Source organism: Ascidiella aspersa, chromosome 1 (assembly GCF_963924565.1).
Source record: "Ascidiella aspersa chromosome 1, kaAscAspe10.2, whole genome shotgun sequence".
Classification (NCBI taxonomy): Eukaryota; Metazoa; Chordata; class Ascidiacea; order Phlebobranchia; family Ascidiidae; genus Ascidiella; species Ascidiella aspersa.
The window spans coordinates 35937329-35962410 of record NC_139447.1 but is presented as its reverse complement, the minus strand read 5'-3'; the positions used below and the strand labels follow the sequence as shown (position 1 = coordinate 35962410).

The 25082-nt window shown below is 42.0% G+C and overlaps 1 protein-coding gene across 1 annotated transcript in view; it reads left to right on the top strand.

Moving 5' to 3' along the window:
* LOC146170282 (thrombospondin type-1 domain-containing protein 4-like) overlaps positions 1–25082 on the top strand; it is a 63331-nt gene that overhangs the window by 6502 nt on the left and 31747 nt on the right. Inside the window, exons 2-3 of the mRNA XM_083389301.1 lie at positions 17299–17392; positions 17773–17883. Of these exons, the coding sequence (XP_083245427.1) occupies positions 17299–17392; positions 17773–17883 (205 nt within the window). The remainder of the gene's footprint in view (positions 1–17298; positions 17393–17772; positions 17884–25082) is intronic.

Sequence of the window (25082 nt, the reverse complement as noted above, 5' to 3'; positions counted from 1 at the left end):
AACGATCGGGATCGTGGATTAGACTAATTAAGGCCGCGCCGCTTTCACGAAAGCCGCGAGATTGCTGTTTGTTGTCGGTCTATATATCTCCAGCCAACTCCCGGCGCGCAATACCCACTTGAATCGCTCGTATACGCAATGTCGTGGTGTTGAAGCGTCGTTGGTGGCCTTACGGTCCCTCAGCTCCCAACTTGAGCCTGTTTAACCCGTAGATGTCTGTCACCCAGGCCTTGTTTGTCAGTGATCAGCTGTCGAGTTTTGAAAGGCCATCGGAAATCCGTTGGCACATATATTTGCTTTGAGGTTTTTGGTTTAACGTCACTGGAATAGACAGGCGCTCTTCGCTAAAATTTCAACTGTTTGAATTTGCTGAAGTGTACGTTTAGTTGAGCCGACTTAAGCCAAAAACACTACAGGGATGTCCGATTCTTGTCATTTTCATTCCGACACCGATACCCGATATTTTAAACTGAAAGTATCGGATCCAATTCGATACCGATGACGTCATAACTGTGTTAAAGCGAACAAAATCAATAAATTAAAACGTTGGATAATTTTTCGCGACTTATTAGGTCAATTTGTTCTGTAGTTTCAAGAAATCTAATTACCATCAGTTGTTTACTTAGCACTTTTTGAATGAATTTCCATTAAGGAAGCAATTGCTGCATTGGGTGACAAATTGTGGTTAAAATACCTATGCTAATTTAGTATCGGATCGGCACCGATACGACCCTAGTATCGGACGAACATCGATACCACCCTAATATCGGACGAACATCGATACCACCACTTGGCATCGGGTATCGGCTCCGATCCGATATTATCGGACATCCCTTGCCCAATGCCCAACGCACATCTAATAAGAACCTTCGCGTGCCAGCCGCCCGCCTGTCACGCTGGTTCGCACTTTCATCTCCCAAGTTCAGCTCCAAATGTTTTTTGCCTTTGAACTGAAACATCGGAATTTCCGTTTAACGGCCGTATAACTTGTTTACGACTGCCGAGGCGACACGAACTGCAAAGGTCCGGCAGGTTTTGACAGGAGTGTATCTCAGTTGAGCGGATCAAAGCGTTGCTGCGGTGGAAGCCTCACGGTTCGCATGTTGCAAGTTGGAAAAGCAAGCCCGGAACACGCGGCTCCTTATCTGCGGTCCTCGTTCGTTTTGTCACTTATAGTGGAGGTTGCGTTCGCGCTGGCAACAAGCTCTGACGATAAGAAGGCAAACCGAGTGGAAACGAGTTGATTCAGAAATGTTGGTGTTATCGCGAAATCAGTACTAAGCGAGCATTTTAAAGCATGGTGTTTAGAAGAATGTTTAGTTGGTGAAAATTCTGTGCATCAGGGTGTCAATGTCTATTTCGTTTCTGAGAGTTATTTGTGCTTAAGATCGAATACAGTGTTGTCTTCGAGACTTCACTATTTTCTCACCAGGAATTGTTCGTTGATTTTGATTTTTTCCACTGTTTATATGACTTGCACAGTTGTTTAAACACGTTTTAGTTACTGATGTGTTTCGGTGGTAAACCAGGACACTACATTTGTGAAACGAAATTGACCGGGACAACGCTCCACAATGCTCCATACACGCGCAGTTTAAAAAAAAAACAATTTAAAGTTCAACAACAACACAGCTCCTGTAGAATTGAAACGCGGCTTTGCGACACATAAAGAAATACTGCTCGCCGCTTACAAAAGGCAATCACGTTTTTCCACCGCGCCCTTCTCAACACAAAAAGGCGAGGTCAGATGCACTTGAGGACAGAATAGGTTCGGCGCGACCCCGGACGTGACTTATTAAGCGTCGAATCTCAACCATCTGACAAAAGGAATTCTGGCCGTTTTGCGGGGCCGGACTTTTCTACTGATACCAACACCTTGTTTTCTTTCCTGTTTTGTTTTTTGAAATTTGTATCCCAGGGCGTCTTATGGTGAATTTTGTCACCCCTTTTGTGTGCTTTTCAACTTATGGAAGTGTTTTATATAACTATAGTTTGTTGTCTACAAATCAGGTGTGGATTTTATCCATCCTGTTATTTTCGTTGGACGTTTTACAAACCCTGAGGATGTATTCACCTTGGCAAGATTACTGTAGAGGTATTGGTTCCCCTTCAGCTCCAACAACGGCCTCAGAACATGGGCCGGCCGAGTTTAAACCGGCCACAAAGTCTGGCCTTTTTCGGCACACTTGACGCACAGCCAGCTAACCTCCCCCGGAAACGTTCAAGTTTCCCTTCAACAAGGGTCGATGGGATTTGGTGTAACCGGGTTTGGCCGGTCGCCCAACATATTGCTGACCGGCGTTCTGTCACTGAGTTGACAGTCAGTGAGTCGCCCTTGGCCATGTTCCGGACTTTTTATGGCAGTGGTTCTCAACCGGGGTGCCGGGGCGCCCTGGCAATTTCTAAGGTTCTGATGGGTATTTGGGAATTTAAAAAAAATTCAAATTTTGCTTAATTGGTAAGCTTCCTGATACAACATTTTATTTACGATTAGAGACCTCTGTATCAACTCACATTTTCCTACATGTTCTAAGTTGATTGTGTTGTTCTGGTTCCATTTATAGTGACATCTTAGTAACATACTCTTTTTATAGTAACATCTTAGTAAAATAAATGTGGTATATCAAACGCACCCACCTATCTCTCTTCAGAAGTCTAGTAATTCACAGTGAAGTAGCTGCGACGCCAGTCGAGCTCAAATCACGTACCTCGTCCTATACAGTTTCAATTGGCGTCAAAATCGCTCGATTTCCATCGCTTTGGACTCCTATTGCTTCCGCCACTTGCGCAATCATTCTTGGCGGATTTTCTCCAGAAATTTCATCCTGTGATGCCATGTATTGAAAGCTTCGGCACTCATCCTAACCTATCAAAGTTTACGGGGGTCACTGCTATCCCATGACGTCACACAAAATGCTAGGTGCTGATGTGATACCTATTTTTAGCTGATGATTCTGACGGTTCTTATTAACGAGCTGAGGATTATTTTTAACTTAGCTGAGGGGTATTTTCACTTGACTAAGGGTTCTTTTAAACTTAGTAGAGGGTTTTAATTTACTCAGCTAAGGGTTCTAATTAACTCAGCTGAGGGCTCTAATAAACTTAGCTGAGGGTTCTAAATTACTCAGCTGAGAGTTCTTTATCTGCCGAAGCTTTTATTGACTTATAGCTGAGGGTTTTTTTAAGTTAGCTGAAAAATTGTCAAAAAAGGGAGGATCTTTAAGTTCTCTGTCCAAAAATGCCGCCAAGATTTTGCTGCAAAAATTTCTCAAAGCTTCTTGTTTTCTGCTGGGAACGAATGAGGTTCGTGTTTGTGTAACCTTTCGACCTTGCCAGATCGCTCATAAAAGCAAAGCCTTCACGTTTCCTTTGAGAGCAAACCCTTAAGACGGTGATATGTGGAGGCTAGAGGCGGCTCGAACGTGACCCGAGGTTCAACAAATCTTCTTCCTATTACAATCGCTCACCGGCGCCAAGGGTTTGTCTCCAAAACCAGCGGAAAAGAAGGTCTCGCCTTTCCCAAAGAAGCCGACCCGCGGTTACCCCTTGACCCCGTGACCCCGTGACCTCGTGACCGCGGAGATCAGTCACCCCGTTCGGTGCCAACTTGACACGGGCGCTATGCCAAGTGTTACGTACCCGCTGTCCGACCGAGGAAGCCCATCATCGATCGCATCCGATTCTCTCAGGAAGGCGAGATTTTTGTCGAAGCTGGGATGTCATCGGATTTCGCAAGCCTTGTGTACGTGACCTTGGAGATGTTCTGGTCCGGATGTTTGTTCTTTGAAAGCGATTTCAAATCGGAATCGGTACTTGGCGACGGTTGCCCATGACGTGTAGTTTTTTTTATCGTTTAAAAATATGTTTGGTTATTTTTATACTTTTTGTCGGCCATGTGTGAGACCCAAACGTGCACTTTGGAATCGGAATGGAGAATCGTCTGTATTGTTTGAAATCGTCTGGAAAAAAGAGCAATTATTTTCGCACAAATTTCATAATGCTTCTATAGAGCTCAAAGCTTTCTCGTACTGCTAAATTAGATATTCCAGTGTGGTTGTTCTTCTGCATTAAATATGTTTGTTTAATAACTAGTTTTTTACCTTTCTTTTTGTCTATTCCTCCTTTGCTATCCATTAGCGCCAAAGTTTTCGAAAACCTCATCAATTATACAAGGTCGATTTTGAAGGGTCGGCAAAGTTTAAGGTTTTCCGTTATATTTTATAAATTTGAAATCATTACGCACGGCTTAACCTTCGTGAAAAAGCGCTGGGCAATTACACGCATTGTTCTAAATTTTTTTGTTAAACTCCTGCCGTTTTTCAACGTGAAACGTTACTCACCTTGAAATTAGGCTTCTCTGCCAGACAATGCAGTTCCGTTTAGTCTCGTTGCAACCGGGGCCAAAATGTAAGTTTTTCTCCACACAAGAAATTAGACTATTGTGGCGAAGTTACCTAAACTCTCGAAAAAAAAACGGAAACCAATCGAGGGAGAAATTTAAGGAGTGATCATGGCTTAGAACAGGAGAACGAGGATTTAGTTCAGCTTTATTTCGCTATACGGCGCCACTTTTTTGAGAAAATTCCCAATTCTGTAATCCTAACTGTTCGACGATTTTTGCTTTGAATGCCACCCTGGCTTGGGATGATTTTAAGGCCCCTACGATATTCCAATGAAAGTCCAACAGACAGCATCAATACAAATTTTATTTAGCCAATAATCATATTATAGTAAAAAACACATTTAAAATGAATTCAAACACATTTTTTTGTGATTTTTTTTCTTTTTTGCTAAGCTTGAATGTGTGATTCAACAGGGAGCTTAAGCTTAAAATTTTGTTTATTTTGAGAAAAAAAACCGCGACTTTGGCATTTTGCGTAGAAAACTTGGTTATTTTCGCCTCGCTCTAAATATGGCAGTTATGCCGGATTTAGATTTACAGAAAGATAAGTTCTCTCCACCGCCAAGCCGTAGGCTGTATAGCGCCGTAAGCGAGGTGCGTGGGTTGGCCAATGCCCAAGTAACTTTGCTGAAAACGCTGATTAACCGCAACACAGCTTAACACACCACAGTCGCTTAAAACGCGCCTCTGAGGCATTAACTCTTTATAAGCAAGCGATTCGCTGGCCCAGAGCCCTGAGGTTTGTTTTAGGAAGCGCCCAGGTGCACGCAATGTATACCTCGCTAAAAAATGATTAATTGGAGCAGTTTTGAGCAGATTTTGCCATTCGCGTGTGTTAATCATCTCGGTGTGTTGACTGTACCGTATGTTTTTGCAATAGATTGCGCAAAGCGAACTTCGACGCTCGGTAAAATATTCTGTTTAGTTGACAGTTTACAGGTGGGCCACCCAAAACCTTTAATTTTTTTACGGCGGATCCGTACAATTTTTTTGCTTCGAGTGGACAATAGGCAAAAAATATTCAAGAATGACGTCATAAATTAACGTCACAATCAAATAGAGTTTAGAAACTTGCTGATGATTTTAGTAAAATGGAGTCGAAATACATTCAGTGCTAAAACGTTTTATTTTTAATTAAACTCTTTTTTTGATGGACCCCTTAAAATTAGTTCACGGACCCTCAGGGGGTTCGTGGACCCCAGTTTAAGAACCCCTGGTTTACAGGCATAACTTTGCCTTGAAATCAGCTCGGGCGACCCAAAACCCGGCAATCTTGGCGCAAAGCCTCGTGCCGGAAATAATGGTTTGTTTAAGTTTGCCGCAAGCCGCTGGATTCTCTCGGTGCGCGCTTTCCAATCTTATAAGCTACCAGTAAGCACGCGGGGGCCATTCGGGTCGTTTTGGGGCGGCGTCGCGATGTCGCATTGTCACCGGCGTCGCGCGCAAACTTTTCACGGGGATACGTAAAGCGTCTTGAGCGACCTTCGTTTATTATTATGGCATGTTTGTAATGACCTATGTCAATAACTTGATGAAGTGAACTTAAGTCAGTCTTTTCAAACGACTTGACTTGACTTGAGTCGTTTGGGCAAAATGACTTAACTTGACTTAAGTCGTTAGACAAGTGACTGGACTTGAGTTATTGTGACAAAAAAGTTTGGTTAATCGTAAGTGTTGTCATTAATTTTTTTGGATAAAATTAGTTTATTGATCCTAATGTTTGCACAATTTGATTGCTATATGTTTCATTTTTGCGATTTTTTAGTTGATATACTGCTCATACACGGCCTGTAATAGTTGAACGTTTTATTTTATGACAATAACTTGACTTAAAGTTGAGCTGCTCTAATAATGATTAGAACTGAGATTTGACTTGTTATTTTTTGGCAAAGAACTTTAATTGGAACTTGAGTTATTTTTTAAAAGACTTAACTGGGACTTAAGTTAAATCCCTTGTTTACAACACTGCTATAAGCGTCCTTTGTTTTACGCAAGCTCGGCGTGTACATAAAAGAACGCAAAGAATCTCTTTAAATATCGTCAAAGACTTTTTGACCCTCTTTGAATTCCTTATGCTTTCTACAGAGGATCAGTTGGTAATCTAGAGCGGGCGTTTCAACCCTTTACAGTCCGTTGAACAAAAACGATTACATCAAAATGTCTTGTGTAAAACCTAAAAAAAGTGTGTGGTAACAGAGATAGCTTTTGCCTACCGCTGGCCAAGTGTATTATTTTATCGATAATTTCTGATGGAGAGAATAAAGTTATGATCTTTAAGAATGATTTTGATTGGTTATATCTTCACGAATTTCAATTGTTTTTTCGTGCACTATTCTTTCTTTCGCATTTTCACTCACTGTTTGGAGGATTTTCTTCATAATATAAACCTACTTTCTTACGCGTGCCAAAAGTGCGATGGTTTGTAATTAGTTTGGGTATAATTACCAAGTTGTTTTGGTCGCTCTTTGGTGTTAGTGGTGGAATCGTTCACCTGCTTTCTAATCACCGCATCACTAAATCAAATGCAAGACGAAGTGAACGTTTTCCACTTATCAAAACCGTCAAAGCTTAACAGCAAAGGCGCGGCAATCCATTTCGCTTCCAAAACGCGTTTCAACGAAGATAAATTCCCAGTTGCCCCTTTTTTCTAACCCTAGTCGCTCCAACCGCATTTCGATGAAAGACGCACCCAAATTGCCTCTTAACCCTCTGCGATTAGCAAGCTGATTTGATGCTGAGTTTTTGCTTTAAAGTTGCAGCGAATTGACGAGCATCTTACAAAAGGCGTGAGCACGCGAAGCGATACATCATTGAGCTATTGATCCGTTTAAACACGCAATAGGAAAACGCACTCTTCCACAAATCCGCCATCGTTTAAAGGGTGTCGATTCACTTTGGCGATTGTATTCCCACTTAAAAGATAACTTATCAGGATTAGCCTAAACACCTCCTCCCCCTTTAACCACGGAGTTTGGTGGCCACGTATAATGGACTTGTTGTAATTGGGCTGATGTACATTGGGGGGTTAGGCGGAATAGGATGTGACTCTGTAAGTCCTAATTGCCCTGTTGGTCGTTGGTGTTTTAAATTTAACACAATGTGCAAGGGGAGTAGTCCATTGGCGACCAAGGGTACGCGATTTACGTCGGGTTTCTCTTTGATTACAGACTTGCGGCACTTTATGGAGTGGTTTCGGCGGTTTAGACAGCTGTTTCCCTAAGGGGCTCGTTTAGTGCTAAGCGTTTCTCCCGTAAACACCATAACCTTTGCTATGATAAGACTCGGTTAATCTCGTTGTTTTAATCTTAAATGTATCAGATTTTTTAAAATTTTATATCCGAAGTGGGAAGTTTGTAATTTTACGTGCTGGTTGTCGATAGGAAATTTTGTTTCAACCTCCACGTTTTGCTATACGATATTACTATGACAGGCTCATATTGTTCGACGTTGCAATCGTTATTTTACTTTCACAGCCATCGAACGTTCAACGCGATTATAGGGCTAAGTGCATGACTCAGCTAAACGGACAAGGCGATGACGCAACAATGCCCCTATTACGTCACACATGCGGGTGCATCATGGACCACCCACCCCTTTATATTGCGGCCACACCCGAAAAAAGTACCAACCCACATACGCCGTAACGAGCGTTAAAGCCCAGAGTAAACAGCTGACGTTAATTGCTAATGGGTCGATTTGACATTGCTCAACAAACATCAAACACGGCGGTTAGATACCGCCAAAAGCCCTAATTGGACATGCTGTTTGCCCGGGTTCTTGCCGCAAAGCTGTGGTGTCGATTTGCGTTGCCTATTATTGGTTTAACCCTCTACTTTAACATCGAGGTAAAACGCTATAAGCAACGATGTAGGGCGGGCTGATTTGTTGACCCTTTCAATTAGCGGCGGACGGAATGAATTCTAAAGGGCACCACACCCTTAGCATTGGATTCTTGTTCATTGTATTGAAACGACTGCACTGCAGCAGTACAACCCCCCTACACAGCGTTGTTGTAGACTTCCTGTTTCGTATTTGCATGCATAGAAAACCTAATGTTGCTTGATAATGAATTGCAAAGCCAAAGATTTGAAATGCAGACGTTCCAGCTTTCGTAATTGAAGCTTGAATGCTTACCGTAATGGAAACCAACTTCGGTACACTATGCACCGATCTGTAATATAGCTTGACAATGAATTGCGAAGCCAAATTTTACATTATTAATCCATGCATATAGTGTACCTAATGCTCCTTTCCTGTAGCGTAACCTGGTCGAACCTTGTTCTGTTAGGCCTGAGCAAATTTTGAATCGCCTCTATACGTTTGTTTACAAAACCAGAAAGGCATTTTAAAGCGACTTTTGATTCGCTATACCCCGTACTGATATGATATTAAGTTGTATTACGCCAAATGCTTGAAAAGCTCCATTTTAAAGATGTTATTTTTGTGGTTAGATTTTCCTAACTCTTTACATGGCCTCTTCCAGGTCACTGTTGTCAGTCATTTTTTCGACCCATACCTTAGCTATAGTTGACATTGCCGCTGCGGAAGCAGCCTGCTTCACTTATTTTAGCCAGTTGTCTGTCAATTTATAATCTGCACGACCCGCAAGCTTTAGTAACCTGTGACGAAAAAGGAGTCGGCCGTTTAATAGCGGCCGCTTTTTCTGGCCAAATGTGCGCGATGCGGAAATGCGCCGGTGTTGACAAATTCCCGTCGCCGCCCGACGGACAGGCCGAAGCTGAGGCCAAACAGAGCCACCTGGCCATGGCATCAGTTATTACCAAGTTAAGGTTGCTAACGGTCAGGGCTTCATCGAGTGGCGAAGGTCGATTTGCTTCATTTCCCGCCGTTTCGTCTGCTTTTTGTTGGTCTTTTGGTGTTTTTTTCACGGGGCTTTGCTCGCCTGTACAGCTCGCAAAGGACCTACACACACAAGTTTGACGGAAAGCCTCGCGCGGAATGAAGTTTCCGATCGAAGATTAAGCCGTTCCCCTTACTGAGTTTCAGATAATTCGCGCGCAATTTAAACACTTTGCCCTTAAACTTGAAACTTGCGAAGCGAAGCATTTGCGCCGAATTCCTGCTATCAGGTTGCGTGTCTTTTTGAGCACCCTCGAAAAAACGTGTGTCCTTCCCTAAAATAGCCACTTTTCGAATGATCGTATCTAACACTAAACCACCCTTAAGTGGTCATTAGGCGTAACGAAGGGTCTGGGGCCTGTCGTGTCCCCATCTGTATTTCACCCGACCCCTAATTTTAGGGGTGTAACCCCTCGCGAGGGTTTGGCCCTACGACACGGTACGACGACCCGGGTTATCCGTGTTTTTTCGGCTGGTCAAAACAGTAAACAGACCAGTTGATTTAGCGCGTTAGGTTAATTTATTAAAACTCTTGGGTAAAATTTGAAAACTCGTCGGGTTTTAAAAGGGTTCATTTTAGTTATGACCCGTTACAATACGTTTTTTAAACAGAACTATATTTCAGTGGTGGACAATTTTGTGTTCTGCCCGAAAACAGATCAAATAAGGGCGTTCTTCTTACTGTTTTAAGGGGCGTACGGAACGGCACATACCATTAGTAACCTTTACACAAACATGTGCAAAATTCTTGCTTATCTAAAGTCGTACACAGGCCAAGTTCACAACGTTAATCTAAATCCAATATGCTTATTATGGTTTCCACTGTTCAAGGATAAGTAATTGGCAATACCCGATACAATTTCCCAATAGAAAAATGCCCGGTAATTCCATGATGTTTAAGTAAGTTTCAAGATCAACTATTCAGTACCCCAAATTGGCGAAAATTTGGCCGTGGAGCCAAGCACAAGGCCGTCATACATGTACGTATTAGACCAGTGCTTCCCAACCTTTTTCAATTTGCGACCCAATTTTAACGCAAATTTTGCTATGCGACCCACAGTGAGATTTGACAAAACGTATAACAAAGCAAATTGTTGAGAAATAACAATACATACAGACATGCAATTTACCATTAATGCGAAACTTGAGCTTGCATATTGGATTGTTACGTATTTGCTACATTGTTGCATTAATGTTACGTAATGATAATACAATCATTTCCCCATCTAATAGAAGCTGTAACATTCAGAAACGCGGCCACCTGAAATAGCTACGCGACCCACTGGTTGGGAAGCACTGTATTAGACCAGGAGCAGGCTGAGAGGCGACGACAGCGCCCAGGCATAATATTTGCGCAAGATGGCTGGCCGCGATACGCGCCAATACAAGCAAGCCTAGGGCCCTTGTTTCCTCTGGCATTGTCAGTACCTAATCCTATTTACAATGGCGTGTCTCATCGCACAAGCTCAAGCGGCGATTGATGTACCCTTGCCGCCGTCGTTTTTGCTTGAAGGCCGGGCCATGTTTGCGGTCTCAATTACGGTTGTGTGTCCACCGGTGTCGAGTGGGCCTTTATAGTCTTTGGCGGCCGCTGCTGGACTTTGCGCCGTTCTAGCTTTACGGATGACTCTCGGCATGGTTGGTGATCCGGAGGCATAACAAAACCGCTGCGAGTGATTGTTGAACTAACAGCTATTTTTGAAATAGAATCTTTTGTGTCTAGTTCGGATGATTTTGGAAGAAAATGCTGTTTGTTTTCAAAATTATTCGCTAATTTAGTTTGATAATGAATTGCAAAGCCAAAAAGATCGAGTAGACATTAACTTAAGACGATAAGTTCCTATCGAAACGTCTTAATCAAGATGATGTCGATCTACTCGACCTTTTTGGCTTTGCAATTCATTATCAAGCTACATTACAGACCCGTGCATAGTGTATAACCACATACCCTAATTCGTTTACACGATATACTTGAGCATATTTAATCCCGATTGCTATATCGCTATAGTGGATGCTCTCTACTCTAGGTGGGGTTCACTTTCGCAATTTCCGTCGATAACTACCATAAACCTTCAAGACTCCTATTTTTAACCTCGTATTATGTGTTTTCCCTCCTTTCGACCAAGCCACATCTTTCAAGCATTCATCACACACCCCCAGTCTTTTTTATGCTATTTTTGCTCGTAAAACCGCCTATTGTCCCTTTCTACGCACCGTCGTACGCCGAGGCGCAGCCCAGACCCGCGGCGCCGCGCCGTCCATTGTGCGCGCATACCCGTCGATTATGACGTCACCAGTAATATTGAACCCGCGTCGCTCGCGCCCACAAAGTCAACAGCGCCGACATGCCCAAGGGGGAGCATTGCCGGACCCCGAATAAACAACAAGCGCTCTTTTCCAGCCCAAAGAACTTACTATAGTACCGGCGGCGGCGGAGAGTTTTAAATCAAGTCTTCCTCTGGCTGGATTTCGCTGTTGTTTCTGCGAATTGCTCAGTTGATGTTGAAGAAGCCCTATAGACTCTTCCATTTGCTCTCCTGTGTGGATTTTGCGCGGTTAATGGTTGATCTCTGGCCGACCGGACAGTTTGGCAAGCTTCGGGTAACTGCTGATTGATGATATGTTGCTCGAGTCGGCGCCCTTGTGTATTTAATCGAAATGGAATTAGCTTGGAGCCTACAGACGCCCGCCGTCGGGCTATAAATTGATTAAGCATGTTACACAACCTCTCTGTGCTTTTGGATGGGTTTCGTCATTAAAACATCCTCTGGCCTGCACAATTAGGTGGTTTCATAAGGAAAATAGATAAATTGTCTTGCGGTTTACCTGGGTGAGTGTCAAAGATGTCAATAAAGCAGGCATAAAACAGAAGATCATTTCTTGAACCTTGACACGGATATGTATTTCGCCGTCTGAATAAACATCATCAATTTTCCGTTTTTATAAACAGACTAAACACCATCCTTAAGAGTACTTTTTATAGATATTCAATTCAAACATTACACGAGATAAGATTTGTGAATTTTCGTTGAGTCTTGGCGTCAACAAACTGTGATAACGCTACAATCACATCTACGTATTGGTCACACCAAAATCGCGAAATAAATCCTATAGACAACGGGTAATATTTAGCAAACGACTTCTTCCGTAAGACCGTCTCCCACATAAGTTGAGTGAGTCACCGGTAATTTTCCTCCTTGAAAATTGATTTCCGTTCACCCGAATCGACTATAAGCATTGCGATTCAAACGTGGCTTTAGTGACTGTCTCTCGAGTAAAGTAGCAAAAAATGTCGGGGAATCCCGGAACCCTACACCGGTTATCTCGCGACCGTCGCACTTTTGGCGAATTGAACACGCTTTGGACTCGGGTGACTTACGGTGTAAGTGGAGTCTTTTGGCAGACGTTCTGCTCTTCTATTTCTGCTTCTATGTTCCTAAGGTTAAGCAAGGATAAACCTGATACGCGGCTTTGGGGTGAGATCCAAACTTTGTTTTAATGGGATTGCCATCGGTCTGATTACCTTTTAGTAACATTTACATTCGATACAGTTTCGTCTGCGGTGTTAAAATCCGACAAAAATCGTGCGTTTTTCGGTATTTTCTCTTTACGCTGAGACAAAGTTCAGCTGCTGGCAGTGATCGGGTTTAGAGCACTGGTGCACAAAAATATTACATTAGAGGAATCAGGTGTCACGGTAGAAAAGACAAATTGTATTGAATTGTCGAAAAGCTTTCACTCAACCGTGCTTCAACAGGTCAAAGTACACTTTGAGCAAGCCTGTCGAGAATTCAATGCAGTTTGTCTTAGCATAGTTTCACCTGATTTCTCTATTTAGAATTAGACAAATTCAGCCATTTACAAAGAAACATATTACAGCCGCCTCGCTTTTTTGCGCGTAAGACACGGCCGCCTAAATACGGGCGGCGTTTCGCTAATGCGATTTGCCGGTGTTAATTTACAACGGGCACTTCAGATGTGTCAATAAAATCGGAGGCGCAAAAATTCAGCGAAGCGGCCTGCAAAGCTAGGTATGATTTTTGGAGGTTGAACGGGATTATGTGCTTTGACAACCGAAACCCTACACTCGAAATCGAACAAGTTTAACGTTCAAAAAGATTTGGTGAATTTTGTATTCGGAGTTCTGTAAATCTCAGGATGCTACAAATTCTAGTTTGTTCCATTGGTCCCTGTAAATCTAGCTTTTTTAGTATATGTTTATACGTGTTACGCATATGTGATAATGCAATGCAATGTTAACATACACGTTGTAGGACATCTTGAAAACTACGCTCTCAGAGGAGACACATATCATACTTGGATTATACCATTTCGAGTTTTTTTGTCTCAAGCTTTAAAGCTTTTTCTGCGTTTTTATAGGATATCTACATTGTTTATCTCCACAACCGTTAACAAATAAAAAAACCTACGTCAATTTACTAAGCCACTGCTGCTTATCCAGGTATATAGATGGTCGTGATTTGCCTACAAGCTAGCCCGCAAATTGACCGTGAAATCGCAGTGACAACGCGTATTGCGTCGCTTTCAGCATCACAAACGAGATCCGTTCGGCGATAAGGGATCCGCAGTTCCGCACTTCTATCTCTGGCGGAAACCTCTTGCGCAAATCCGGCTCCGAGCGGTAGACTTTCGCCGCTCGGAAGCCGCTGGTTTCCGTGGCTTTGTGACGTCACAGCAGCGGTCGGGAGGCTCCTCGACTTGCGGCAAGCGTCACAAGTTGGTCGACGCCCGTATAGGCTCTGTACTTCGGCCCTTGCGGTCGCCGCTTCGCCAAAACAGGCAAATATTTTATATTCGGGTTTGATGTTGGCGGAAGGGCGTTTAATTATCGCGATTTTTGTCGATTTTTTGCATTACTGTGCAAATTGTTTAGATTCCTGTATTGCACTTACTTGCCACACATTGTCCCATTCTAACTACCACCGAAGTGTTTTTTTTCATTTGAAGCTCACAACTAATATGCATATCTGCTTTTCACACTGCCGAGGCAGTGAGTTGGAATCTTGCCGAAGGATGGCTTTTTTGGTTTTTGGTCAATTCCTTGCTTGAAGGGTAACATTAGTCGATCAACTAAACCAATGGTAATTTGGCGAACGTTTTGTTCTCATGCATAGAGATTTTAAAAGAAAGCTTGTAATAGCTGAACCGTCTAAGGCTGAATCCCCACCGGTTAGACAAAAACGCTTTAAAGCAGTCTGATCGCGACTAATGAGATGGAACGCTATTTCTTTTGTTGTCGCGTCTCCACTGACCAGACTTGACGCAAATCTTACGCACAGCAGACAGACACGACTAAACGCGTTTTTAGCGAGATAGCGCGTGCACTACTTTTTTACCGTGTCTGAAGAGGCTTTTCGATAGAAACCGTTAGTTTTTTACGGGTTTTTGTAGGTTTTATATTAGGAATGTTATTTTAAAAGGTTAAGCAGGTTATTTTTTTTAATTCTAATAAAAATATATTTCTGGAAATGTCGAAAAGCCTTTTAATTCTTATCTTTCTTTTCCATATATGATTTTACCAGCTTGACTAGTTAAAAAAACAATTTTGAAGACACCCTTGTGTACTTTTGAAACTTATCTTCATGTTTTAATAAAGTGCGAGAAAGTACATGGAAAGAAAACTCTCTATACCTTTTTTTCACAAATAGAGTATACCCTCTACTTGTGTTGTTGTATAAACTGCTGGTTACGTTTCGAAATACATATTTCTTCCAAAATTTGCATGTTATTTGCCTCCGCTATGATCACAACTGGATTATATCGCCTAGCTTTGACCAGTTAAAGTTTCGCGCGCTTTGTCGGTGGGGATTGGACAGAGTCGCTTTCAGGCACGACGCGACCAGTCAACAGACAGACATGTTTCGTCGCGTCGTGTCTGAGGTCCGGTGGGGATCCAGCCTAAAAGTCAGCCACAAAGTTGCGTGGCTAAATGTAACATCGTTAGATGTTTTTGCGTCATCCGATCGCGGATTTTCAAAAATGGCAGCAGCTGCTTACAATAATATGGCAAACTAAACTCACTTGCAGGTAATTAATCGTTTTTCGCTAAATGGTTCCATCTGCTAGCAAACGCTTTGTGTGCGAGACGCACGTAGCCAGCGGCTTAAAATCTTCCCAACTTTCTCCTGTTTACGCAGCGGTTTCTGCGCTCTTTCGGACCGCGCCTTTGATTAATGAGGCCTAATGACCAAATCTTGGCGGCGATTTGCTGATCCCTTTAATACTTCCTTCGTGAAATCGGCTTAAAACGACCGAATATCGTTTTGTAACTGACACAGGCCTATGGTTGGCGGCTGTCTGGTCTGACTCCACCTAATATGTCTGTACTTGAACTTGAAACGCTGTTGCGGCTGCATTTCCGTTTTGGATAATTGTGCGTTGGCTTTATATGGACACACGCCGCGTGTTGTGGTACTGTGCCTATTTAAAATGGTTTGGTTTGAACTGGTTTTGAGCGGGGAAAGAGCTACCAATTTAATTTAGTGCAGCATAAAGTAGCCATTTCGAATCTGTTGCCATTTTTTGGGTGATTTTCAACAATATACCAAAAAATGAAATACTCGACAAGTTTGTTAGCTCTTTGAAACAACACAATCCTGCCATAGACTTCCATAGTTGATTTGCGACTTCGAATTCGTCAGAAGCTGTCATATGTTTGAATTGCGATAACCCAGGATACTAACACATTATGTTTTGAGCAAACTTGGTTTGTTTTGGTGAACTTTTGGAAATGCCGCCTTGCTTGCTAACCGCTGAAAGTTTGGGCTTACATTTTTGCGTTACGTTCGGCAAAAACCTATCAGTACCTGCTGTCCGCTGGCGCGTAAACGTTTCCGCGGTACCTTTACAACCTTTAGCCGCCGAGATTTGCCGATCCAAGGCCCAGCTGGGCTAATTGCTAAAACAACCGTTGCCACTTAGCGCCGCTGCCAGCTGCTGGTTCAGCAATCAGAGCAGAAACTTTAACCGTCCTTGCCAACTGGTCCATTATTCTTCGGGATCCAAACTCCCTCGCCGCGTTTCCGTGAAACAAGAAGATTGCTCGCATTCGTTGTGATGTGGTCGAATTTGCATAGGCCTAATTAACAGGCAGTCTTTTTAGGGCGTTTCCCTAAAGTGTTTGCGAAATACGGTTGATGGAATTATGCGGTTTGCGGGATGCTTTAACTTGGATGCGATTTTGGCCCGCCAATAAATCGCGTTTTCATTTACAAATTTTACTTCCTTCCAGAACGTTCCACTGGTGGCTATTCGCGTTTTACAGTGAACGCTTTACTTCGTTTTAAATCCCATTGTTACATTAAGGCGCGTGCCCTGCGTTGGTTGGTTTAAATATTTGGAAAGTAGCTTTACTTTGAACGTTTTTTATTTGATTCAAGGCCGTGTTTCTCGATGGAACAACCTTTAGAACAAAGTCTCTTTTGTCTTGTTCAGAAGTCAAACACGCCATCTTTTTTACAGCCTTCGCAAAGCAAATTGATTTACACCCTCTGCGATCTATTTTAGGATTCAAGTTCAATGTTTGTTCTAATGTGGGCGACCATATTTGGCACTGTGGCGCAATTAGAAAACCGCAATCTATATAAAGTCATATTTTTTCCGTTTTGTGTTTGAAACTAATGTGCTCTCGGCCGTTTAAATACACGTAAGGCAGATTTACACGTAAAGAGCAAAATTAAAGGAAAACTGATTTGCGTAGGGGATCCAAGAACAAGCTATTGGCAAAACAATTTTGTTTTCTAGTATTTGTAAAGTGTATTCGCTTTGTGTCACTTTTCTTTGTATCGATTTAAAGCTCTAACTATACTCTTAAGGTTGAATCCAACATTAATGTTTTAAATTTCTGTGTTATTTAATTACATACTTTTCCAATAAACCTACAATTTCTGTTCTCCAATGTAAAATGTCAATCAGTAGAAAACAGATCGCCCCCAAAATATAACACAGGAAAAAAAACAGCGATGTTCAGTGTGTCTTTTGCAACAAGCATTTTAACTTTTTTCTGTTTTGTTCAGATGCCCGGTTGCGACGACGTGATTGGTTCAAGGAAGGTTGTGGATCGATGCGGGGAATGCGGAGGAGAGGGAAGGTCGTGCGAATACGTCAGCGGTGAGTGAAACTGCAGTTGCTGTTTTAATTTACATTCAAACGCAGTTTTCTTGTTACGTCGTACGTGACATTGTTGTTGCTCTGATATCTTGAGGTTGTTTCGAATACGAAAAGTTTCTTTTTACGTTAACAAAATACGAATTAACGTTTTAGCATCCTAGAAACTGCTTGTAATTTATACTTTTGCTATTAAATTAAGAACTTTAAAACCCTTTTTAACTATCATCTTTTATCTCTAATTAACACATACACACACATATGGTGTGTAAATAACTGTGATCTAGCCCTTCGGAAGCTGCTTTTTGACCAACGATTATGGCTTACGTATCAATAGTACACCGAAAGTCATCGCAAACTCACAGACTCTTTTATCTTCACAGGATTGTTCCGCCTTCAATCCCTGTCCAACGACTTCCATCGGATAGTGACGATCCCGGCCGGAGCAAAGAAGATCAACATCACCGAGTTATCAAGCAGCGCAAGTTACATTGGTACGGACCTTGAATATTAAGTTATGCGTCGGGGTCACTAAACTGAAACCTTTCACATTTCGTTAATTCTATGTTAAGCTCTTGTCAAAACCGTCACAATTTCTTCTAGTTACCTGAAAGGATATAAGAAGATTGTATTAGCTTGAAGGGCGCATTTAACCATTTTGTTTGGAGAAATATAACAGCTTGAGGGCTAAGAACGGGCATATAGACTAGCAACTGTCGATTTTATTTCACCTCAATTGTTCAAGATTACATATTTTTTTAGTAGAACATATAACCTGGCGATTTTAATACAAGTTAAGTCCTAAAAATGACATTTAGTCAAATTTATCGATTTTTTTGGGTGAAACTTTCCCACGATAAGTCTCAGCAGCCCTTTTTCAGTGTATTTAACATCCTTAAAATGGTACATTGATTGTGCTCGAGATAAACCCTTTGCAATATTTGCCGGGTGTCCTTCAAACCCCACCACAACAATTGTGGCGCCGATGTTCGCTAAACACAATAAAAGGCGACACAAGTCCAACAGGAATTTCATGTTTTGAATGCACACAAAAAGCGGCGTCGCGAATATTGAACCTTATAAGATATAAGCGATGTTATCTGTTCCACAACACAGTAGATCATACCGCGTCTCGCGCCAAATCGCTTCTTCGCATCTTTGGGCTTCTTTTCATTTGATTTCAGGCCGTGTTCCTCACTAGAACAAAGCCTTTTGACTTGTGCAGAAGTCAAACTCGCCAACTTATTCACAGCCTTCGCAAAGCAAATTGATTCACACCTTTTGCGATCTATTTCCAAGTTTAAGTTAAATGTGACGTACTGGATAAAATGTGTGTTCCAATGTGGGCAACCGCGATTAGAACTGTGGCGCTTTTTTGTCATAACGCCCCCTCTCGAAAATCGCTTTAAAATAACGCCGTTGTGCGTTCTCCATACGAAGGCCCTTTAACCTGACTGTAGAGTCGTCATTGCGGCATTTAGTTGTTTCCCGCGGGACTTCTTGTTTGAAATGCCGATACACAAATAGCATGACGTTATTTCGTCATGGGTGGCATTTTAATTTGCCTCCCTCGTCGGCCTAATGCAAATTAGCTTATATAGACGATGCCTTCTTGATTAGAAGTATAACCACATTGCCTTTCTTCGTTAAGCCAGCTATTGCATGCTTGGCCAGGAATTGCGTTTTGCCGTGGCTTTTTTTCTGATGTGATTCGATCGGTCAATTTTTGGAGTTTTGATGTGATTTTTATTTGTTTTGATTGGTTTGTATACTTTTTATATCTGGCAGACCTGTTTTGCTTACTTGTGCTATACAGTAATACCGAAACTCATCAATTTTTGAAACAAGGGCTTTTACAAAATACACGATACAATAGTTATTTTGACATTTAAATCTGTATACTCCTATACAAACTATACTTGGTGTACGCAAGTTCATGTAAAATTATCTTTAAACACACTGAGAATGATAATTTCCAGCGAACAATTGGTATTAGTGAATTAACCTAAAAGAGGTTGCCTAGGCTATTCCTCATAGACATCCAAGATACGCAGACACCAAATTAAGGAACGCTGATCTAGTGAAATTAAGGCAGCCTCTATATGACCAGAGTAAAATAAATGCCCCCTTTAAAAGTTGACTTTCTCCTTTGCAATCGATTCGCTTTGTTATGCAATGCTTAAATATCTCGCATTTAAAACTCGCTCAGCCATTCGTTTCAGTCGAGTATGGCTTGCTCCAAATTAAAAACCCATGTTATCGTGGCTTTTTACCCCAACAGGTCGGGCATTGTTTACTTCGGTAAGGTTTTCGACATTTTAAGATACATTTCTAGCACTCTGTGGTGGTTCAAGGTGGCAATTTTGTCATTTCACCCGATTTCGGCTGAGATTGGGCGTCGACGCACCTGCTTGTTACACTGACTGTGATTCATATCGCGAGACTATGTTTGCCCCTATAGCCGGGTTCGGTGTAATTTAGCGGTGCATTTTTGACAGGTTTCCTGCTTTATTTTCTGGTCACATAACTTCACAGCTTTAAATTTCGTGAACTATGAGTTGACTGACGACTCATAAAAAGGAAGCTTTGTTCGACTTCGCTTAAAATGCTATGAGTCTGATATATGAAACGATTGTGAGTTTGGTTGTTAGCGAAAAGTTTCTTGACTATATACCCCCGTCAGTTTGTCGTTGCTAAATTTTAAACCCCTATAGGTATGTAAGAAAAATAAACAGTCATAATACGATAAAATTGTATATCTATTTGTAAGGTGGTTCCTTGCGAGGTAGCCAACCATTAAGCCAACTGTCAACTTGTTTTTTACTTTTGTTGTTGCCATTTCTTTATCCCAATTATTTGTAAAACAAATTACACTTAAATTAAGTGAATAATGGGATATTATCAGTATTAGGTAAACCCCAAGCAATATGTGTAGCGTTTAAGACTTTTAACTAATAAGCCAAATGATCAATGATACCGTTTAAAAATAAAACGCTATTTTTTTCATTCGACTGAACACCTCAATGTTTATTTTTACAATTGACGCAAAACTTTCAAATATGACGTTACATTTTAAATAAACGCCATTTTAGCTGATATTGGTTTTAATGAAAATAGACCTCTTCTTTAGTCGGCCGATTATTTTGGACGAAACGTGTAATGGAAGATTCGCTGCTGGGCACAACAGTTCAAACATGCCGTTTTCTTTGTCCCAAAATCCCGGTTCACAATCGTTGAACCCCGCTGTTGGTGATCACACATTTCGGAGCTTTGGGGATTTCCTCTGCAGACAACTTCACTTCTAACCGCCGATCGCTCTCTGCTAAATCGGGATCCGAGTAGAGCATTCCTATTCCATGTGCAAGACACTCAAGTGCCGATTTGTCTATTTTAATGCCCTTTTCGTCGAGTAAGACGCAATTTTCGAGCCCCAAATAGATCTTCGACGACCAATGTCGTGCCAAGGAACATAACACTTTACTCACGTCCAACCTAAGACCCTCTTCCAATGAGGTGTGAATGAATGTCTAGGTAAATGTCATCTGAGACACACACGGTCTTGAAAGGCTAGTAAGAACGTTTTTATGATAAATCGGTATTAAATGGGAATAGTTTGCAAACTTTGTCCTCTTCGCAAAACAGCTGTTTCAGCTGTGCTATTTCGACTGAAAACGTGATCAGCCTTGCCAAATTTCCACCGAAAACACTACAGACCGAGCAGGGCGATTGTTACGTCACAAGGCGGCAGACTTTCAAAAGAAAACAACTCCAAATCCTCAAGGCACTTGTCCCTAATCCCCACTCGATCCGGGCAGATCCAAAAGTGTCGCTCTCGGCAGTCGCGTGACGCTTGCCGCGCCGCAAAACGCGACACTCCATATCGCAACCTAATCCTGACGAATCGCCCAACCAGCGGTCAGTGTGGTCAGTCTCTTGAAGGACCATTGTTCACTGTTCGGTCGTCGTCTTGACCCGCGGCAAAGGTCACCACGCTATGTGTGGGCTTAAAAACTTGACCAGCGATAACAGAACACTTGTCAGCAGTACGCAAGGCCTCTACTTGACTCTACGTCAGGGGTTCTTAACCAGGGGTACGTGTACCTCTTGGTGGTACGAAGCACAAAAGCAGGGTGTACGACATGCAGTATGACGTTATGCGCTATTTAGGTATATTGGTGAAGAATGCGTAATTTACGAAAAGCAACAATAATAAAACATTAGTAAATTGACTGATTGTTTGTGTGTTGTAAGTATTGTTGAACTTACAAGACTGTTGCGTTCAACACGTAGGTTATAAATACACTGAGTTCAATTCCCATTATTACAATTTTATTGACTTCCGTCGACCATTGTAGACAGGGGGTTTACGAAAATGTCATGAAAGCTCAAAGGGTACGAGCGCTAAAAAGGTTAAGAAACACTGCTCAAGGTGTAATAGTTATTAGGTGCTCTTAAGTCGCGTGCAGTTGCTTTGCCCTGTTGGAAGAGCTAAATTCCTACTCTAGTGTTGAATAAATACCCGAGGCGGCTGTGATGGATGGATGTTCTGTTTTAGGATCGCGTGTCTGTGGTTGGTTCGGTATGTTTTGCGGTGCGCCTTCTGCCTTTGGTCTTTGTTTTTAGGCAAATGTTTGAAGGTTTTGCGGCACGAGAAAGTCCAATTACTGTTGAAGTGAAATTAGAACTTATTTTTTTTTCGACCTTCTCTATTATGACAAATGAAGCCGTTTAACTATAAATACATCACGGCATTGTTATAGTTAAGTTGCTCTTCATTGCATTGATCCAAATAAACGCAATACCTGAAGCACCGTCCACAATACCTTTGCAAAATATGATTAAATGACAAGACAACACGCACCAAGAAACTGACATGTTAATGTTAAGGTTGCCGAAAAAACGTACTTTGCGGAGACATTGACTCTAAAAACGGCGGAGCCTTGTCAACTAGTCACAAAGTATTCCTTTAATCAGTCTATACATTAGGATTGCATAAATGCTGTACAATATTGACGTGCAACATTTCTACCTCGCTAGTAATGCCCATGTGGCCCATTACACAAAAATGTCGCGCACAAGATCGCTGGACCAAGTCGACCACACCGCCACCTGTACGGGGTCACGTGACTGCCAGACTCGACGAAATCAAGTTTCTGTTTGGATTCGCAAAGCCCCGACACCGGTAAGCCCGCGCAACTCCAAATATTTCGCCCGGGTTTATTGTCAAAACAAGGCCGGGCGTGTATTCTCAGTCTGCAGAGGTCAAGCTACTAAGCCAACAACGACGACTTTCGTGCACAGCTAAGGATTTTCCAAAGTCCCGTCGACGAAACCTAAACGACGCCGTGTGTTTATTGCCAAAGCGAGCTGGGTTCAGGTGCTAGTTCTGCTTCTCATGCTGGTTGTCGGCTTTACTTAGCTGCTGTTGTATTTTTGAGTTCACAGTCCTCTTTTAACCCCTAAGGTTTAAGCCTTTTCCGACCCCAGATTTTATCTGCCTAGAATACACGTATATTCCATCACACCGCAGCCAGGTGTTTCATCCTGCCTTCGTTAGTCCGCAAAGTGTCTTGATAATGTGAAAGTTTTGTTGACTATTTCTTTAAAGTTCTGCTTCTAAATTTTAAATCATTGTTTTCCGAAAAGGGCTCACCTCAAGGTTTAGACTTTGCAATTCGATTTTACAAACAAAAAAATCGTTTTTTTTTTTGCAAAAAAATCCTATTTCAATACGTTCAAATTCCTAAGCAATTCAGTTCTTCAGCAGAAAACGTGTGTTTTTACCCAAAACCCGGCCCTTTTTTTCTGTGCGTTTGTGCTTTTAGAATGCGAAACCTGTTTATCGCAATACACTTAGCAACTCGTGCAAATCGGCACGCCCCAAAAGCTCTTCGTTCAATTGCCAAAGACGCAACGTCGACAGCCGGTATGACCGAGGTTGTGCCATTCGAATGAGCCGTACAAGACTATAGCTCTTCTTACTGGTCTTTATCGTAGAACTAAGATCGATCGTCGAATTCAGGTGGAGGCATTTTTAAGGTGATTTGGCAATGATTTGTGGGAATTTAGAACGATCGTCTTTCCGGCATGGCACTTGTGTTGTTTTTGCTTGTATCTCATTTCTCGATTGACAGCTTTCAAGTATGCGACGTGCGTCGTGTTGACAGACTTCTGTTTTGTTTGCGCCGTTAGTTTGTGGCCTCTTCGCTACTATTATGTTGACGTTTTTTAGTTGACGTGCGTTTAAGTGAGTCACTGCGATTGAGATCTTATGATCCGTGAACGACGCAAGGATATTTACAAAACATGCGGATTTTGTTTTCGTTAAACTTCTATAGTGTTGCTTCTCGACCTTTGGTCGCCGTTTGATTTGGTGGCGAAGCAGACTGCATTGTTTTACACCAGGGGTTCTTGAACTTTTTTTTACCGCGGACCCCTAAATTTTTTTTGGCTTTGCGTGGACCACAGAAAGCAAGAAATTTAAAAAAATTACGTCATTATATGACGTCACAATACAAATAGACTTTGGAAATCTGCTGATTTCGGTCCAAAAATGTAAAAGTGTAATCAAGTCTACATTCAGTGAAAAACTAATTAATGTTTTTAAAGTTATTTTAAAAAATTTAATACTTCCTTAATATACACTACCATTTCCATTAGGCCTTCATGGACCCCCTAAAGCTAGTTCACGGACCCCCAAGGGTCCATGGACCCCAGTTTAAGAACCCCTGGTTTACACGGTTAGATTTATTGAGATTAATTCTGAGGAAGACTTCTCATAATTTGAGAAAATTGCGGAGGTAATACGAAGTCTGGTTCATTATAATTAAATTAGAATTAATGATTGCTAATTCTCTTATGTACGAAACGTTCAGTAAAAGAGTATTTGGGTCGCAGGGAAAACTGCCTACAAACACTGTCCAATGTAGTTTTCGCTCTGTTTTTGGCAAGGCATTAACAAGAATGCTAAGCCTTTATACCAAACCCAGTTAAAAATGTCTTAGTTTTATGCTATGAAATTAAGAGACTAAAACGATTGAAGATTGTCAGGCAAATGTCGCCACTGCCCCAAAAAAAATTTCTATCGATATTTAAAAAGGTAAAAAACGCTTTGAATTTGGTAATCGTTCAACAAAAATCACTATAAAGAAAAACGACGAGCGACTTTTTTATAATCGCGAGTGTTTTCAGCGACAATACTTTCTCAGACGGGCAACAAAATATAGAAGCACTCGTGTGCCTTAAAGTAGCACTCGACTGGCAAAAGTTCAGTTTCCATTTTTCAAAGATCTCATATGACGTCACGGCGACCGCTGATGACGCAACCAAAATTAATCGTGCCTGTCAGGGCCAAGACAAGGGTCATCGGGCGCCCGCATATTGCACTTGATCGTCACAAAAGCGAGAAGTCGTTCATCGGTCGAGCGACATTTCCACTTTTGCGCCAGATACTCGGCCGTTCTTCGCGGTTGAACGTCCTTAGGTAACAAACAAAACGAAAAATGAACAACGCCGAGATCTGTAAGGTACTCAGCTCGCAGATCAATATTACTTTGTCGTCGCACCGGGCCGTTCATCATTCACAGCCTTGAAGGGGTTAATCCTCGAGTGCTCGCTTCCCACACACAATACAACCTATGGTCGCGATGTCTCGAGTTTTGGCCTTTTTCGCTAAGTTTCGAGTTTGCCTTTT